The sequence below is a fragment of the Carassius auratus genome, chromosome 32, assembly GCF_003368295.1.
Source record: "Carassius auratus strain Wakin chromosome 32, ASM336829v1, whole genome shotgun sequence".
Classification (NCBI taxonomy): Eukaryota; Metazoa; Chordata; class Actinopteri; order Cypriniformes; family Cyprinidae; genus Carassius; species Carassius auratus.
In genome coordinates this window covers 8,479,115-8,499,338 of record NC_039274.1, presented here as the reverse complement: position 1 = coordinate 8,499,338, position 20,224 = coordinate 8,479,115, and the positions used below count along the sequence as shown (strand labels likewise).

At 36.5% G+C, this 20,224-nt stretch overlaps 1 protein-coding gene across 1 annotated transcript in view; it reads left to right on the top strand.

Annotated features, from left to right (window-relative positions):
• The first annotated feature begins 937 nt into the window (after positions 1-937).
• Positions 938-20,224, top strand: part of LOC113051523 (disintegrin and metalloproteinase domain-containing protein 10-like) — a 71,562-nt gene continuing 52,275 nt past the window's right edge. Inside the window, exons 1-2 of the mRNA XM_026215350.1 lie at positions 938-1,096; positions 18,282-18,432. Of these exons, the coding sequence (XP_026071135.1) occupies positions 1,030-1,096; positions 18,282-18,432 (218 nt within the window). The 5' untranslated portion in view covers positions 938-1,029. The remainder of the gene's footprint in view (positions 1,097-18,281; positions 18,433-20,224) is intronic.

The window sequence follows — 20,224 nt, the reverse complement described above, 5'->3', positions numbered from 1 at the left end:
TTTCATATGCCTAACTGTCTGTCACGTTAATGATATCTCTTTGGATATCATTAATCTTTTGTGGATTTAGAATTTCTATTCACTATATATATATATATATATATATATATATATATATATATAGTGATCACGTGTGAAAGATTGTATGTCTTTCATGAACATCACGCAATATAGGCTAATCCACAGCAAACCGATCTAGTAATGTTTCTCTCCACCGCATGATGGCAACATTGACTAAGATAATGTTAATCATTCTTTGCTCCCTGTAGGCTACCTGTAAAGATTTACCCACAAAAGTGAGTTAAATGTGACAAACCCTCAATTTAGGAAAGTTCTCGTTTATAAAAGCGATCTGTAATAGACGTTATATTCTAAAAGTGCAAAAACGTTTATCTTATGGTGAGAGATTGACTCATTTACTGAGTTCACTTAGGTGTGAGTGAGTAAAATAAAAATTGCAATTTTTCTTGGTTTTATGTTGCAAGGGAAGAAAACTACCACTAATATATTTATAACTACCTATAATATATTCATGTTATGTGGTGTAGTGTTTTGTGCGTTTAAGCTGCCATGAAAATTTCATTTCCAGTAAAGGATCAATTAAGTATCTAATAATGACTAGATCCATAGATAAATTGGAATAGCAGTTCGTTTTTTTAATTCATTTATTTATTGACATATAGCCTAGCTGTTCTTAAAATTATTATACATCAATAATTAATACAATTATTATTAAGTATTTAGCATGAGAAAGTCATCTCATCTCAATGAACCTCAACCAAGGTTAATTATATATTTTTTTAACAGCTGTCATGTTGTCCTCCAATTTAATAAATTCCATTAAGTTCAACACAAATCTCATCAAAGCGTTCAGAGGAAGTGGGCGTGGCTTCCCGATGTGCCTGCGCCTGACGTCAGACCGTTAGAGACACAGCAGCAGCCGTCACATACACACTCACAGAGGGCGACTGCGCCTTTAAGACCCGCAAAACTAACATCCAAACCAGCCTTGCTGTCAATGTGCAAGCGATGAAATTACTCGATATGGTTTTGTTAAAACTCTTGATGCTGGTATACTGCTTAAGCGAAACCAAAGGTAAGTGGGTTTTGCTTCATTTCTGGAAAAAGTGACGGTTTTATCGGATTGTGCTTCAGCTGAAGTGAGCTAGTATGGGACGGGTGAACATACAACAGAGACTGAGCCTAAGTGCGAAAGTGAAACTAAACACAAAAATACACTACGTTTACAGTAAAACACGTGGAATTCGAGGTTTATTCAAACAACAGCATTATTATTAGACAGTGTGGTGTGGAGTTTTCAAAATGACTTTTAAATGGGATATTTCAGAAGAAATGACAATGAATGCCCTATCTAGCTGTCACTGCCCGAATAAGTTAACTAATTTAACGAGTGCATTCACGAGTGGAGTAAACAGGACTGGAGACTGATAATACATTTATTCGAACTATACGTTTTTGCCCTCCTGTTTCCAAAATTCCTGTTTGCACTCTTGGTTTGTTATTTCAGGAGTGCGTTGACGATTGCGCAATGTTTCTGAGAGTTGGTGTTAGGGGAAAAAAGACTACACACCTTTCCACACAAGTGACAGGAGTTTTGTTGCTAGTTTAGTTCACTTGTGTTTTACTTTTGAGTTTATACTCCTTAAAATGAACTTTAGAAAATGTATCAAAGTAAAAAAAAAAGAAAAAAAAAAAAAAAGCTCAAGAAAACCTTCTAGACCGATTAAGCTCATGGCTACAGTTTGGGACAGGCTTAGTCTATAGTGGCTATAATTAACATTGTTTACTAACAGTAGAAGTCAGTTGTAAGTCACCCTTTAGTTAGACGGATAGTCATGGCTGTGTGTTTTCAGACACAGAGCACAGGGCTGAATTAATTTCACCATAGATTGTTGTACACTTTCTGTAAGGTGAAGTTCAGATCTCTTCTAAACCAGTGAACATATTTTGCCTTCCTTACTGTCAGACAGGAAATTATGACATTGGAGTAGCGCTTTGAGTTTTATGTCTTCCATCACTATCAGTCATATTTACTAGAACCCGACTGATATATCATTTTGCCGATATCAGCCTGTCGCTAGGGGTGCTCCGATCACAATCTGCCGATCGTTATACGCATCTCGTCAGTAAAGCCGATTCTCTAATCCATCAGGTGCGTGGTTTTACATAGAGCAGCTGTTACTACACAGAGCCATTGTTAACTGAGAAGCTGCGCAAATCCACGTTCATTTTCACCGTTTATTTGCGCATCTTCTCAGTTAACAACAGCTCTGTGTAGTAACAGCTGCACTATGTGAAATCAGGCACCTGATGGAATTTACCGCTGATTAGAGAACCGGCTTTACTGACGAGATGTGCATTAATGATCGGCCGATTATGATCGGAGCACCCCTACCTGTCGCCGATATATCGTCCCCCGATGAATCGGTTTTATGTAACATATAATGCAGATAAAATGCTTGAAATGGTGTAATTACTTAGTTTGTCCAGCACAGCACCTCCATTGTTTGCTAATGGCGATCAAAATGAAATGCTTTAAAGTTGAAGTCTATGGAAAACCATTGAATCTATATCTCCATAATGGCATGGAGAATCCGAACCTTCGAGCTGAAAGGATCCCCTGAATTTGGTGGAGATCCGCCCGCGCATTCGCATGATAGTGACACCAGTCAACACTTTCACTTCAGTAAGGAGGTCAGGTAGCAGCATTCAAGCGTTGTCTTATTTGACCATTAGTGCACTGCGAAGTGGACTTCACGTGAAATTCTGCCATGATTCCATTACCATGGGAATGTACACGTTATATCAAAGGGCATTAAAGAGGATGAGACGTGATTTATATTGTATTTATTTACAGAGTATTTTATGTCACATTTCTCTAGTAAGTTAAGTCTGTGTTTGAAGACAGCAGGCTATAGCTCAAATACGTGAACGAATGTTCCGAAGTGAAACACTTAAACAGAATAATGTTTAATGAAATTGAATTTAACTTCAGCTTTACTGTTCAGTGCACTGATGTCAGACTCATTTTAGCTAAAATAGTTTTTTGTTAAATGCCCTGCCTTCATCTCTTTCACGTCATTATAAGTGTTTGATCACCACATTTGAGTGATTATTGCAAAACCATTGTAGTGTTCATGTTCTTTTTATGTATATACTATATGTAGTGCCGGTCAAATGTTTGGACACACGAATGGGAAAGTGTCCAAACTTTTGACTGGTACTGTACTATAATATTGCTAAACGGTTAGTATATGATCCATGATCCGTACAGAACAAGTCCCATGGTTCGGCAAAATTTAACCATAACAGAGTAGTTTATCATTTGTTCCAGAGAGAAAAGGCAAAAGGTAGCTTCATTACTTGTGTACAGTTCTCTATGCGCACACGCGTGCACATGCGTTTCAGATGGTATGTGAATACCGAGACAAAATCCTCTTCTGAATCCTCTGAACAGACACATACACATAAAATTATGACACAATACCCATCTCGACAATCATTCATGTAAACGCAGTCAGTTCTGTGTCAAGTGAATGAAAACAGCTGAGAAAGAAATGGGATGTGATGTGTATCATATCAGATCCATGCATCAAGTCTTTAAGGCACAGCGGCATACTGCTGCTGTCATTAATGATCATTAAACAACAAAACTGCTGTGAAAAAAAAATATTTTTGATTTATACTGTAAACACTATGCAGTGTTATTTTCCCTAATTACATTTCTCCATTTGAATACTACCAACCTTATTTATTTGTAACATATTTATCTATGCTTGTAATTTATTTATTTGTTCTTATTTTTTCTGGCTGTTCTTGTCTCTTTAATCATGTTTAAACTTTCTTAGTTAATCTAGTAGTATTTCCTGTGGTATCAAAAAAGTATTTTGCTTTAAGTAACATTTGCGTGAACATTTGTGTCGGCATTTTGCAATTCTTCCCACATAGTGACATAGAGATGTGGGGGTGTGTTTAAATGAGCCATTTTAGAGGGGCGTGACAGAGTCTTAACTTTGATAAAGAATATCTCTTTGGATTTGAGACTACAGTCTTCGCAACTGAGATCTTCTTTATGCACCAAGATCTTGTAATACTCCAAAGAGAAAGAAAATTTTAAATTGCATCAATTTGATCAGTTTGTATGCATTAGTATTTTCCTGCTTACTAAAGTCCATCAGACAATGACGTGATTTATCAGGATGAAATACTGTTTGTTCCTTTACAAGTAGGCTTTCTTTGCAGTTCAGCTATGTTAACTGACTTGTTTTTGCTCAGCTAAGTTTGTTGCTATGGGATTTTATGTTTTCCAGAGTATTTGGTGTCTTATCTTGTTGTTGTTGCCCTTGGCTGAATACTTGCACTCTCTGTGACAATCTTTCCTCCTTGTTGTCACTGATGGCTAGATCAATTGTATCTCACATTCTCAATCTTTTAGATTTGCATTTTTTAATCTCCCATGAAATATTAATGAATTAATTAGTTCATTCATTCATGCATAGAGTAAAAAAAGTAAAGCTTTATTTAAAGGGGGGGGGGGGGGGGGTGAAATGCTATTTCATGCATACTGAGTTTTTTACACTGTTAAAGAGTTGGATTCCCATGCTAAACATGGACAAAGTTTACAAAAATTAAGTTGTACGTTTGAAGGAGTATTTCTGTTCCAAAAATACTCCTTCCGGTTTGTCACAAGTTTCGGAAAGTTTTTTTTCGAGTATGGCTCTGTGTGACGTTAGATGGAGCAGAATTTCCTTATATGGGTCCTGAGGGCACGTCTGCCGGAAGAGCGCGCGCTCCCGTAGAGCAGAGCAATGAGAGGCTGAGCACAGGCATCAGAGCGAGAGCGTCGCGAAATGTCACAAAAGGAGTGTGTTTTTGGTTGCCAGGGCAAGACAAAGAAAAAAACAGCATTAAGGGACCAGTGGATGGAGTTTATTTTTACAGAGCATCAACGGAGTTGTGCAAGTGTTTGTGTTTGTTCCCTGCATTTCGAAGATGCTTGTTTTACAAACAAGGCCCAGTTTGACGACAGATTTTCGTATCGTTTATTTCTTAAGGATGATGCAATCCCAACGAAAAAGGGTCAGGATTGTGTGTTGGAACCACAGGCGGTGAGTAAAACTGCTTAAAATATCTCTGCCTCCTTGTTAGTGCGTCCGCCTCCCATCGGAGACCTGGGTTTGAGCCCCGCTCGAGTCGTTGCTGCTGCTGCTCTCGTTCAGTTTCAGCCTCGGGATCTGATTCTGGTTCATAAATAAACGGCTGAATCTGACTGTTAGCCATGGTTTGTTTTGGTTGGTTTTGTCCTCACGGTGTCACAGCTTCCAAACGCTCTCAACGCAAAAGCTTACTGGCGCTCGTGATTCTTTAGCTCCGCCCACACGTCACGCCTCCAGCCGGTCGTGTTTTTCCGGGAAAAATCGGTACAGACTATCTTTCTCTTATGAATATAATAAAACTTTTTAATAAAAGACTTTTTGGAGTTATGAAGGATGCAGTACTACTCTATAGGTACTCAAGATTAACAGGATATTGAGTGAAAACGAGCATTTCACCCCCCCTTTAAGTTTATTTCCAAGCCGTTTTACGATGTGTTAAAACTTGTAGTTTGGTTCTCTTTTGGTCCGAAAAATTAAATTACACATTTCCACTAGGGATGCACCGATCAAGATTGGCTGATCGTTATGCACATCTCATCAGTAAAGCCGGTTCTCTAATCAGCGGTAAATTCTATCAGGTGCATGATTTCACATAGAGCAGCTGTTACTACACAGAGCCGTCGTTAACTGAGAAGCTGTGCAAATCAATGTTCATCATCAGCGTTTATTTGATATTTGAAAGATAAGACACTTGTAATCTTCCGTGTAATCTTTCCTGCCTCATTCTTATCAGAAACTGAGAAACAAAACAATTGGAACACCGTAAATAATAATCAGAAATAACATACCGTTTCATGTTATTAAAGAACATAATTTTATATTGAGTCTGGTCATCCCAGGAAAGTACCCAGACACATAACTGTACATTTGAATGCTGACAAAGAAACACTATCATAACTGTTTATGCAGTTAGGGTAGTCTCTTAAACGACATCGTAATGGTATTCTCGATAGTCTCCTACCTTTATAGTCATGAACACATTTTTTTAAATTGTATAAAATTTTAAAGCATTTATTATTTGCAGTAAATTTTACATTATTAAAGGTTCACCTTCTAATTAATGAATTCGACATGAAGATATGTGCCAAAAACATGTTTCTGCGAAAAATAAAGACTTTTTAAGATGAAAATGAAATTACCACTATATCCACGAATTGGCAGTAGATGAGCTCATATGCTGGAGCTGCCATTTCAACAGCCTAGGTTTTTTTATTTATTTTTTGTTCAGGTCTGTTGATTTATTATAAAGTAAATAATACAACAAATTTGTACTTTATCGCACTGAAGAGCAAGTGCAGGAATTTATCACTTGTCATTTTAAAGAAATAAATAAGGCCAGAAAACAGGCTATAATGCTGAATTATTTAAATACCTATATAGTTAAATTAAATAAGTTATAACAAATAAATAATGCATGCTTGCTGCTATAGTTTTATTTGACTGAAGTCTGAATCACTTGCATGCACATGCACAGCTCTATTTTGACAATGGTTCGTCAGATGATTCATTCTGTTCATAGCAATGACTCGTGGCATGATTTAACAGATTCTCTGTCATTCCTGAAATGGTATACATGGATGTTTGGTCATCTTAGACAAACAAATCTTTTCTCCAAATTGTGAATGGATTATGTAGAGAAACCGAGCAAACGGTGCTCCCGTTACGGCATATTTGACTGGAAATGTCTGAGCTGGCTTATCTAAACCAGGAAGTAACGGAGCATAAGGTCAAAACCTCAGCGGTAAAAAGCTGCAAATGCACTTTACAAATGCGGCAGCATGCGTGGCGGTAGAACCATCATTTTGGATGGCCACCTACTGTATGTGGACAGTTTCTGGCATTTAACCACCAAAACAAAAATATGAGGTGCAAAAACTTAATGTGCTTGTGACAGGTACAGTTTCACGGCAAAAAAGATATTGTTGATACTTCATGAGAGCAATAAATGGAATACAGATTTATAGAGGAAATGGTTTCCTCGCCAGTGCTAGTCGCAGACAACAATGGGTTTTCATGTGAAAACAGGATAAGCTTTTGAGTGGAACATGACAATTCATTACAATTCAGAAGTATATTTTTTCAGATCAAGTTAAAGTAACACCACCTGTGTTATGTTTATTTAAAATATGGTACATTTTACGGCTGGATGGTATATCAAGTTTGAACGATATATTGATTATTTTATTTATAAGTGATTCATATTATATGATATGATGCAATAACGTTGATATCAATATACAGTAGTTTAATATGAGCGCATCTGAAAATATTGTGAGGACACAGACTGAGCTGCTGCAGAGAAAGTGCTTAATCCAGATTGTTCTTAACATATGCCAAGCTTCATATTAAGGCCTTTAAAAACTGGCAAGGCATACGTTTATAGTTTCGTTTCACAGTAGTCTAAGCGGCTCGGCCCATCATATGCTCAGACAGAATGGCTGCATTTGCTTCTGACTGAGACACAGGCTACTTGCTCTGTTTAATGCGTTTGAGATGTGCTTTCTTCCTGAATGCATAACTTACATAGCACATATAACAGTTTATCCTTCATCTGTAAATGTTAGAAAGCCATGGAAATATTTACATTTTTCTGTCAGAAGTGCATGAGCCTTCTGTTCTGGGATTCTCCACTAAATTTATTAAATTTTAAATAGTGTTCCTGTAGCTCAATTGGTAGAGCATTGACAGCCTGAAATGCACTGTAAGTCGCTTTGGATAAAAGCATCTGCTAAATGCATAAATTTAATTTAATTTAATTTAAATTTCAGTGAACGAGCACCACCTCGCAAAGACAGAGCTCAATTAAATAGAAGCGCTATAATTATAATCACACAAGTAAGTCTGTTTTTATGATAGCACTGGCTGTAAAGAGACTTAGTTTAGTGAATTTAACTTCTGCTTTAAAAGCCTTATTTTTGTTTTTAGATTGTAATGTTACAATTTTAGAATGAAATGTGATTTTAACCCTTTTTTGTACATAAATATAAAGGCTTACATGGTTACAGTAACTTTATTTGTTTTCATATGCATTCATATGGATTTTTTATTTTTTTGGACAACATTGGGCAGTAATTGAAATAAATAGATATTAAATTCAGATTTTTTAAATCCAAATACAAAAATGAAAATACAGAGATATATATTGGATATGGCAAATCAGCCAAAAAATACAGAGATATGATTTTATTGCCCATATCGCCCAGCACTGGTACATTTGTAGTAGGGTATTCTTATCTCTGAGTCTATAAGGTTGTCTTGCTCATATATCTACAAGATGCACATTATAAAAAACGCTGTGCATTTTCACATTTTGTATGTTCAACTTTGGTGCTATTTTTACCAAATGCTAGATATGAATAATAAATAACTGAAAGCAGAGTTGACTGATAACCTCCTCTCTCAGACCAATGCAATCAGCACTATATGTGTTTGTAGGGTTGCTTTGTTATAAGAGGTTTTACATTTAAAAACTAAACAATTTTCCGTCCATCATAATATTGGCTTTAGTTATTTTTGTCGTGGTTTTGAGGTGTTTGTCATAGTAAGAAAAGTGAATACCATGCAGTGAATTCACATCACCACTAAAACTGCTTTATCCTACCTCTAAATTATAAATCAAATAGGTAATGAGCTGTGATCTGCTCTTTTGTCTGGCAGAACAAGAACAAACACATATGCACAGGCTCAAAGATGCCTAGTATTGTTAATGATGTGATGAACATCACCTCATATTCAGTCTACAGAACTCTTGTTTTCACAGAAAGTTGATCATGTTTGTGACAGTGTTTGTGTTTTGAGATAACCACCGCAAATGACACCCCCAGAAAAAATGAAAACTTTGTTTTAATGCTCCAGGGTGTCCCTCTCCTGTTTCTCTTCTCAGCTTCACCCACCCCCACGGTCAGCACAAATGATGTCCATTACTTAGAATTGTTTGAAATTATTATTGAAATTATTTACTTGTTAAAGTGATTCCAAGAGGCTTCCATATATATGTAATATATGTCTCTTTTGTCTTTTTTTTTGTCATCAATAAATGTAGAATGTAATTTTGACGGTCTTACACTTTTATGGATATTCTGCCAGTCAATAATCAGAATGTGTAATGAGCCAATACAGTCATTTGGGTTCACTGTGTATTAGGTTTGCGCAGTATACCGGTACTACCGTAGTATGGCAATACTATGGCCCTGTGCCAACCAAAGTGTTTTTTCCAGAGACTAGCATATTGTTTTAATTTTCATTATTGTTTGCATTTTTTCAAATGTTTTTTCTTGGCTCAGAGAGTTGAAGAATGTTCAGCTTTGGGTAAAACACAGCACTCATCACTGTTACTTTTAGTCAGCGGACTAGTAATCACAGTGGAAGAAGGGCGGGACTAATATCGACCAACCATCACACCCTGCTTGTACTACGACTTATCTGATACAATGGAGAAGTTAATATTGCTTCTCTCCAAGTATTTATGTCTTTAACAGATGGAAACGCAGGACTACCATATTATCGTTATGAAAAAGAATTCTTGGCAAAACATTTCATTTGCGATGCGTCAGCCATATTACTTCAGCAAATATTCTGTGTCATAGCAAACGCATCGTCTCAACTGAAAAAAAAAAAAAACACCCCTCAATGCCCTCAACGCTCACATCTGGGCATTTTCATCCAATGGCTCCAAAATACTGGTGGTGCCACTGTATTTGAATACCCACTCTTTAAACGGTAGCATCGTCATTCTGGTTCTACCATAAGTAATATTGAATGTGGGGTAGTTGCTAAAATGTTCATACTCTTGTGCCTGCAAATAAACTATTTTAGAATAGTTCTGCATCCCTTCTGAAGGTGCTCTGTCTGTGTTCGCTGTGTTGCTTTGACCATTTAAACATGTTAATTAAACAACCAGTGTTTTAGTGTACTGTCTCTGGAAATATCAACAGTGATTGATCAGCCTTTATTTATGTATTGTAGACTTTATTTCTGGGTGAAGCAAAATTTACTGAAATATTCACGACATAGGCTACAGTAAGAGGGCATGTTTTATCTGTCCATCACATGTGTGTCACAGTTGAATTTGTTACTATAGCAACATCAGATCAAACAATCATTGTAAAAACAAAAGAAAATTTCATTATGTTTAGATCACAAGAAAATTAAGTCATGATAATGAGAAAACAACTCTGGTTATGTCGAGATCACAAGAACGTTAAGTCATGATAACGAGAAAACAACTCCGGTTATGTCGAGATTGCAAGAAAATTAAGTCATGATAACGAGAAAACAATTCTGGTTATGTCGAGATCGCAAGAAAATTAAGTCATGATAACGACAAAAAAAAAACTCTGGTTATGTCGAGATCGCAAGAAAATTAAGTCATGATAACGAGGAAACAACTCTGGTTATGTCGAGATCACAAGAAAATTAAGTCATGATAACGAGAAAACAATTCTGGTTATGTCGAGATCGCAAGAAAATTAAGTCATGATAACGACAAAAAAAAACTCTGGTTATGTCGAGATCGCAAGAAAATTAAGTCATGATAACGAGAAAACAACTCTGGTTATGTCGAGATCACAAGAACGTTAAGTCATGATAACGAGAAAACAACTCTGGTTATGTCGAGATCACAAGAAAATTAAGTCATGATAACGAGAAAACAACTCTGGTTATGTCGAGATTGCAAGAAAATTAAGTCATGATAACGAGAAAACAATTCTGGTTATGTCGAGATCGCAAGAAAATTAAGTCATGATAACGACAAAAAAAAAACTCTGGTTATGTCGAGATCGCAAGAAAATTAAGTCATGATAACGAGGAAACAACTCTGGTTATGTCGAGATCACAAGAAAATTAAGTCATGATAACGAGAAAACAATTCTGGTTATGTCGAGATCGCAAGAAAATTAAGTCATGATAACGAAAAAAAAAAAAAACTCTGGTTATGTCGAGATCGCAAGAAAATTAAGTCATGATAACGAGGAAACAACTTTGGTTATGTCGAGATCACAAGAAAATTAAGTCATGATAACGAGAAAACAACTCTGGTTATGTCGAGGTCTCTGCAAAGCTTTGCTGTTCAGAACTTATATTTTCTGTTAGAGATGAGTTAACAACTCCAACTAGAGAAAGGAACCAATATTATAGTCTAATAGACCTTTAATTGTGTTCCAGGGACAAATTACCAGTCCCTTTTGCCACCGTATCACTTTCAGCCAGCTTAAGCTCTTTGTAAAGAGAGGAGCGTTCCCAGGCTTACCTACCTGAAAATAAGTCTGTTTTTCTAATTTTGACATGAATGAAGTGGAGCCCAGCTTACCTTAAACAAGTGTAGTCCAGATCTTGGCATAATAATAAAAAAAATGTTCCGGTGCTATTAAACACCCACCAACAACTGCCTACAGCTTGGTTCCGAGACAAAAACTGATTTTTTCATAATATTCTGTCTTGACAAGTAGTTCAGAACTTCAAACTTTATTGGTATGATGCACTGGGCAAAATACAGACTTGGTTTTTTTTTTACTTTTATTTTTAGAGTTTTTTTTAGGATGGATAGTATTCAAATGTTACTTGAGCTAGATCAAACCAATACCAGAAACCCTGTAATTATTTTATTTTTGTTTTTCTACGGTAAAATAACGGCCTGGGACAGTGTTGCCTCCTTGTGGAACATCTGATTACTGCAAAAATAATTAAAAGCACATGTGAGACCTAGAAAATCGGGTGGTGCATGTACAGTACAAGTGTACTATTCTGCACTGTATGCTGTCCCGCGCACTTGCGTAAAAAAGATAATTATATTTTGTTCTTTAGTCTGAGTTTTCATTTGCCATATCTGTGGTTTCTCCACAGAGCCCTGCCTATAATCTCATCTATGGTATAGGTTGTAGGAATGTTAGTGTGAAGGTCCCAGGCTCTGTCCTAGCATGATAAATAATAGCCAAGCTGTTTCCACTTCCTGTAATTTTCTGTCTGGATACCACAAACATTTATACAAACTGGATATACAAACATTTAAGTGAAATTGATTGTAATTTTCAGTGGAATGTTTCATCCTGCATTCATCTTGTGTTCTCGATTAAATTTGTTTAGTCAGTAGTGTTGGTGGCATTATTAAAATTCACACAACCTGATTATATTCTAAATAGTTAACTATTCCTGTATCGGCTGAGCTGTAAAAAATGGAGTTGTTGTGCACCAGTCAGTATAGTATTCTGAATTGAAAACTCTTAGTGTCCTTTTTATATTTGCAAACAGTGAAAAGCGATCCTAAGTATTTATTGTTTAATTTATTTTTTCTGTTGAAAGACTTGAGTAGCGATATGAACAGACAAGTTGTTTATCATTATTATTATTATGAACAGGTTTTCATTTTATCAACACAAAATGTGAACATGTTCATAAAATTAGAACTTGAACTCTGTTGCCTCAAACTGGTTCCAAACATTGTTGCAAAACTGTATTACTATTTCAAATAAATGCTGTTGTTTTGAACATTCTATTTTATCAAAGAATCATATAAAAAACAAATATTACATTTTCACAAAAAAAAAAAAAAAAATTATAATAAGAAATGTTTCTTGAGCACCAAATCAGTATATTAGAATGATCTGAAGGACCATTTGACACTGAAGACATGAGTAATGGTTTCTGAAAATTCAGCTTTGCCTAACAGTAGAGAGTAGACACCAATAAATAAATAAATCTTCTACACCTTCCAATATGGTCCAAGGCGGAATCTGTGATACTGTTGGTCAAGTGTGTATGATCTCTCATATGATCGTTTATTCTGAATACTCTCCAGTGGATTATACACTGTAAATAAAACAAAGATTATGCATACGTTTTACAAGAAAATACTATTTGAGTCTTTCTTTTCTTTTTTTAATCTTTACTTCAATCTGTTACTTGCCATTTCTTTGTAATTATTAGTGAAATGTACTAGCAGTTTGTTTCTACATAATTAATTTTTTTTTTTCAGTGTAGGGCTTCTTTTATGGAGGCAGTAACCATTGAAAATAAATGTGCTTATTTGTGGAACAACAAACAGAAGTTTTGATGATTTTTCCATTTTGGATGTCAAATGAGAGCACCTCAGATTTCAGCTGATTATAGATGTGATGCGAGAAGTGGCTGCAATAAAATATGTGTAATTACAGGCTGTTGGAAGTTCTGTGGATAATGGATATAGAATATATAAAAACATGTAAATAACTTGCTGTTTATTTTCGACAACTAAACTTTTCCATAATTCAGTGGTGTTGTGCGTTACTTTTCTGACAGCTCTAGTTTTGTCCTCACATGTGGGGTAATTTAGGCAGAAATGAGGCAGCTATTGTTTGTGCTTTTACAAAAGAGCTCAGTGTCCAACCTCCTTTCAAAGAGTCAGGCCTTTCTCTTAGTGTCTGTGCATACTGAAAAGCCTCTAAGATTCTCATTGACCCTGAACAATACATATTTCATCTATAAATGCGTCTGTTCAGGCCTATCCTGAACAGGTCTTAGAACTCGTATTTGTCCTGACTTTGTCCACTGCAGTTATAGTGATCTAAATCAGGACTTTGCATTGTCAACCTAGATTTCATACCTAATGCTTTACCCAGTTCCCTTGTAACATTTTCCTCCTGAAATCTACAGTCTGTCATATAAATAACAAATCAGTAATTATACTAAATTTACTGTTTAGTCATATTTTATAAGTTTTTTTTGTTGTTGTGTTCATCCACAAAGGCGGTATAAAAATATTCTTTCTTTTGATGTGGTGCTGTGTAGAATAGCAGAGCAGAAAACGCTGATCTGTAGAAGACCGACTCACCTCTTTGACTTAGCTAATAGAGCAAAATAGTCCCGTTTGCTTTTGATGAAACATCACTTCCCTGTCATTACACCTTTATGCTTCTCAGCAATGGTTCACTGGCTGTCTCTGGTTCAAGGAAACAGGGCTGAAGTTGAGCGAGCAAATGACTAGGGTTTTTTTTTAAGCAAAGTGCCAAGTTCCTATGGAAACAAGGCCAAAACGAGACAGTTGTCCATTAGTCCATAGATATAAATGTCCTTGTCTCTCAAGAAAACTATGTGATTAAAGCCAACCTTGAAACACCTCGTACGTTTGAATAATTTGACACTGTTGTTGTTGATGTTGTTCCTTTTCTTCTTCATATTGTTTTGTGCACTCAACATATTATCTTCTGCCTATAAAGACACTATTTTAAGGCATTATAGGCTGGCAGTCTCTTTTAGCATTCATGAAAACAAATGCATACAAAAGTTGCACTTCACATCTTTTTGAGTTTAGGACGCTTTGAAAAATCATGATTAGCTTGTGGTAGGAAAAGTGGTCAAATACGACAGAAGCTCAGCAATGTAGCTGTGTGAAAGGTCAGTTCTGTTAAGTGACTTCATAGAGTTTTAACAGAATTTTGGTGCTGATGTTTGAATTGTTGTCGATTGTACAGATATAGTGAGTTTCTTGTGTGAAAGTAGCACCCCATCACTCTCTTTCTTGGTCAAATAGCCCTTGATGCCTTCAGTGTGAATCTACAATTTTCATAGTCATGAAAATAAAGAAAACTCTTTGAATGAGAAGGTGTGTATCTGTAGTAGGTGTGTGTGTCTGTACTGTATATATATATATATATATATATATATATATATATATATATATATATATATATATATATATATATATATATATATATAATTTTTTTTATTATTATTTTTTTTATGCATTTAGCAGATGCTTTTATCCAAAGCGACTTAAAGTGCATCCAGGATATACTTTCAGGATATAATTCAGTTGTGAATCCTAAAAATGTCAGCAAGTCACTTTGGTAATAGATGTACTGTATAATATCTAATAAATCTTCATAAGCGAACTGTCTAACCTTGACCATATTAAGCACTCCAAACAGGACTGATAAATGTGCCGACCTGCTAAACCATGAAGTGAAGTCATGTAATCAAGCAGTTGACTGAACCTTTATTTCAGCCTGCACAGAGTACTGAATGTAGAGGGCTAAAGAGAGAAAAACACAGAGGGGGGAAAAAGTTGGTTTTGAGAGTGAGATAGATAGAGGAGAGCTGGGGAGATGGAGCACTAATGTGTGTGGAATTGGAAGGAGTGTTGGAGCGTTCTGCTCCTCTTAAGGCAGGATTGCTACTGATTTCTGCTCTCTCTCTCTCTCTCTCTCTCCACAGCAATATGAGAGGAGGATTTTATCACTTCTGTACAGGTGGACAAACAGTCTGCACTGATACTCCCAGCCAATAGACACAAACTCACACATACTCTCTCTGCCTTCCTTGCACTCACTATGTGCCAATTGTGCAGTTTGTTTCTGGCCTTGTATTTTGATTTATTTAATTACGGTTTTATCTCACAACCCGAGCATCTGTTAAGGATAGGGAAAGTGTAATCTAGCGGCAGTGTTTTATGAATAAAGCTGTGCATCAGCTGCAGTCCATCAGGTCAGTTGTTTTTGAACATTTGCTGAGAAAGCTGCTCTGCTGTTTCAGTTTTATTTGTTGTGTTTCATAGGATAGATACTGATGATTTTTTTCTTGAAATGTCAAATCTCTCAAACAATGCTGTAAAATATACCCAAGAGTCAATAGCATGGAAGCTTGAAATTTGCTGATTTGTATACAAACACTTCAAATATACTCAGTAAAGTTTATAATACTAACTTTAACTTAAATCTGTATCTTGTGTCCTTGATTACATTTATTCAGTCTTTGGTATTAATTTATATAAGATAAACCTATGAGCTTCATTAAATAGTGCCCCATCTGTTACATAGTGCTGCTTTAAAATGGAGGAGATGATCAATTCACAGCCATCTGTCACTGGTGTGTAATATTTAATATTTAAATATTGTAATAAAATGGACAGAATTTGAAATCTGAGACTTTTTCATGTCAAAAGTAACAAATCACAAAGTTTATTGCAATTTATTGAATTGGAGGCACGCTACAATGTTTCGTTGATTATCTGACAGTATAGACTAATTGATTCTTGGGATTTATGAATCGATACAGTTTCATAAAACTGCAGAATTGATTAAAATTGAGAAATCCAATTTTTTTTTTCTCCAGCCATAGTTTAAATAATATTACAGCATTTTTTAGAACTTGCTGTATTGTCAGTGTACTTGTGTAAGCTTATGAAAGCAGTTGATAAACAATTGAGAAGAAAAAATAAAATGCTTCCTGGAAAGAACATGCAGCGATACAGAGCCCTGAGGCAACTCTTGAACACTAGATTGCAGCAGTAACTGGCCTGTGATATTCAGTTTTTGAGGCATAAATCGGTTCGGACCATCTCCAGACATGACCTTACCTGTCAGCGCTGATGGCCCTCTTGCACAGCTGTTATTCTGTTCTCAGAGTAAAAGGAACCGCTCTATTTAAGCCAATTGAGGCGTATTGTCTTCGCAGACATGGTTGGAGCCCAGGGGAGCTACAGTTAGATTCAAAACAGGAAAGGTTGGTTCTCTGTGGGTTGTGTTGACTGATTGAAAGCCAGTGTCAAAGTTCTTCCTCTGAAAACGACGGTCTTATTAGTCATATTGTCTTGAAGAATCGTATACACTGTCAGACCACATTGCCCTGTCCAAAATAATTAGATTATATACTGTAACTGTCATCATCCTGTCAAGATTTCAGGATTGTTAAGAAAAGGGACTAGAAAAGCTGTTTGTGAGATGAACTATATGGATCGCTGTGGGTAATTCATGCGTGCAACTGTTGTTTGAGCAGATACTGTGCAAAGTAAATACTTCATGCTAAGGTCAGGCTATTCTTAGAATAAATACTACTGTGCCAAGAAGTTGCTTTTTGAGTTTGCGGAAGGATGGGAGGAGACACATGAACACTGTACTTTCCCACGATAGAAGAGGAAAATATAAGTGCCCTCATATGACAGTATAGGCCTAGTTATTTTTTTCTCTTTCTCTATGTTCTCAGTTCCTCTTATTAATAAATGTTATGACAGTATAAAGTCAGCTTCACACATACGCCACACATATTCATATTTATGCCCATTTTTACAGATTACTGTGGAAGGATATAGCGGCCTGTTTTCAAAAGGTATTGCAAATCTAGCATTACCGTTTGAGTTTTTTCGCTTCCGTGAACGCACCGTGACTGCCAAAGTCCTTTTGCAACTGTATTTCCCATGTCTTAAGAGTTATGAGCCTGTCATATTTAAATAGCAATATTAATTACCACATCTGCTTTTTCACTCTCTATGTGTTGCAGTTGTAATCTGTCAAACTCAAATGGAATCACAATTCCTTTAGCATTTAAATTTCTGAAGTCCTTTCATAGAAACCTATAAATAAGTGTCAGGGGTGGGACTATACTATGGGGCATGTTTGTATTGGGAAGGTGATGTCACTGACAGATGATTGAATCTGGGTCTCTTTATATCTTTGGCACCTCACACGATATCTAATTCCTTCATTTTTACCCCAAATGCAGCGACTATATCCTGCTAACAGCGGGACCCACAACGATACGCACAATAGGTCAATATTCGCTATTAATCAAATGCTTTTCATAAAGGAAGCTCCAAGACCGCAATCAATTCATAATCACTTTTGCTGGGCAGTGACATTGCTGGACATATATTACTGATTGAGCTGGTTACTCCCAGTAACCATTTTATAATTTATGAATAAATTCAGTGTGGTGAACTAGGAATAACTTTTTCTTTTTTGGCTCTACATGGTGCCTCTTTCTGACGTAGTGCCCTGGGCACATGTCCAGTCACCCATTTGGTTAAAACAGCCCCAGTAGAGCCGCAGAGTGTATAACGCAGGAGAAACTCTGTTAGTATGAAAGCTCAGTGCCCTAGTGTAATGCTGATTTGCTTACGCGCTGCAGACAAGGGATGTGTAAAATGGCCTAAACCTTGTAATTTAGAGATAATGAGTCACCATGTTGCAGCTCAAAGTGTAATTCCAACAGTCACAAAGGTTTATCCTCACTCTGTCTCCACAGTTTGCCTGTTACATTTCTGCACCAAGTCTTGTGTTCAGTAATTGCTAGTCAGATCATAAACCTGTCACTGATTTTCATCTCTCCTTTTCTCTTCCTTCTTTTATTCTGTAGGTCAGTATGGAAAATCCCTGAGCAAGTATATTCGACATTACGAAGGCCTGTCCTACGACACAGATGTCTTACACAGCAAGCACCAGAGGGCTAAAAGAGCTCTGTCTCACCAGGACCAGTTCCTGCACCTGGACTTCCACGCTCACGGCAGGTCAGTCAAAACTGTCTTGCTCTTCCTGCTCAATTGTTGTGTTCTGGAAGAATGGATGTGTCTTGTTTTGTTATAAAGGGGTCATATGATGCGACTTCAAGAATTTCTTTCTCATTGGAGTGTTCACACTATTTGTAAATAGATAAAAATTAAATTAAATTACATTTATGCATTTAGCAGACGCTTTTATCCAAAGCGACTTACAGTGCATTCAGGCTGTCAATTTTTACATATCATGTGTTCCCGGGGAATCGAACCCCCAACCTTGCGCTTGCTTGCTTGCTAGAGATATTTTTAATAAAGGTTTAGACTCAACCACACGTTTAAACACGCCCCCACATGTCTATGTCACGTTTTGGGAAGATTTGCAAAACGCCACCCAAATGTTTACGCAAATAAAGAAGGTGTTCATTTTTATTCTCGCTCTTGCCGCCGGCGCCATGTTGTGGAGACGCTGTTTCTCGGTGAAAGCGAAAATACTTCATTTGGCATTCCAAAATAGGACACAACTTGAAATCAGTGGTTAAGTTGTATTTACAACACTGTTCCAGAACAGTTCAACCCAAATCAACCCAACCCCCAGTTCAACAAGGCCGAAGCCGAAACAAAACAAAATAAAACGCCGGACCTATTTTTTAGCCTTGCTGAGCAGAAAGAGACCTCTTTTTTAAAAACATTAGTATAGTGCAGATCCCAATTTGAATACTGTGTGAATGTTATAATAAATCTATTAATAGAGCTGTTGTAGGGTAATTATTATTATAATTATTATTGTCTTAGTTTTTTATTTTATTTTACAGTATGAAAGTTAAATTACAATACTATCACTTATGAATATCGATGGACTTGTTGCTTTTTCACTGCTTTTATTTAGGCAGAAACCTGCAGGAAGATCTCTGTGCTTCTTTTTGTTGACAACAGATGTTTTGTTTGTCGCACATATCACATTGTCACATGACTTTAAAAGATTCACAAATATCAAAAATGTTAATGAGCAACTGACGAGCTTTGGCGTTTGAACCCTGGTGCCGCAAGCTTGCGCTGTCAGAGTGCATGCAATATGTGCGTGCATTAGAAAATATAACATTCTGCAGTTTATTTACTAACTGTTTGAGGTAATTCCGTGATTTCAATCATCATACAGTAACCCAACCACCAGCATCAGCCACCTCTTATTCTCATCAGATATGAGGTGCAGCACTAAACAGTACTTCATGCTTGCAATGATTTCTGCATCTTTCTCGGATAATTGTAAATACTTTCACACTCCAGACATGTATGCTGCATTAGTGTATGTCTTTATTTGACTGCATTAGTCATTGTTCAGTACATATTATTCAGCCTTTTTTGCTTATTCGGCCGAGCACCGAAAGAGATTCTTTTGCTGTTTTCGGCTGAATAATTTTGGTTGCCGAATATTCGGTGCATCCCTAGTTTACACATTTAAAGGATTTGCCACTGATTCAAACATGAGTTTTGGGCAGTCACAGTGCTGTGAAAATCCTGTATTTTTTTCTTTAGGATTGATCCTGGTTTCTTATGTTCTACCTGAGGTTACACTTTTTGCAGAGCATTACAGAATGATGGAGACCCCCAGTGATTCAGCATTCCAGGCAATGCAGAAACAAATTGACAAACAGCCTGCTGACAGAAATCTTCTTGTTTCTGTGGTTTGTGATCGTGTCTTTAGCATCGTTCTGTTCACGGATGGTACGACTGGTGCCTCTTGAGGCAGTGTAGTAATATGACCAGTCAGCATTTACACAGGACATGATTTGCACTATTCTGATAC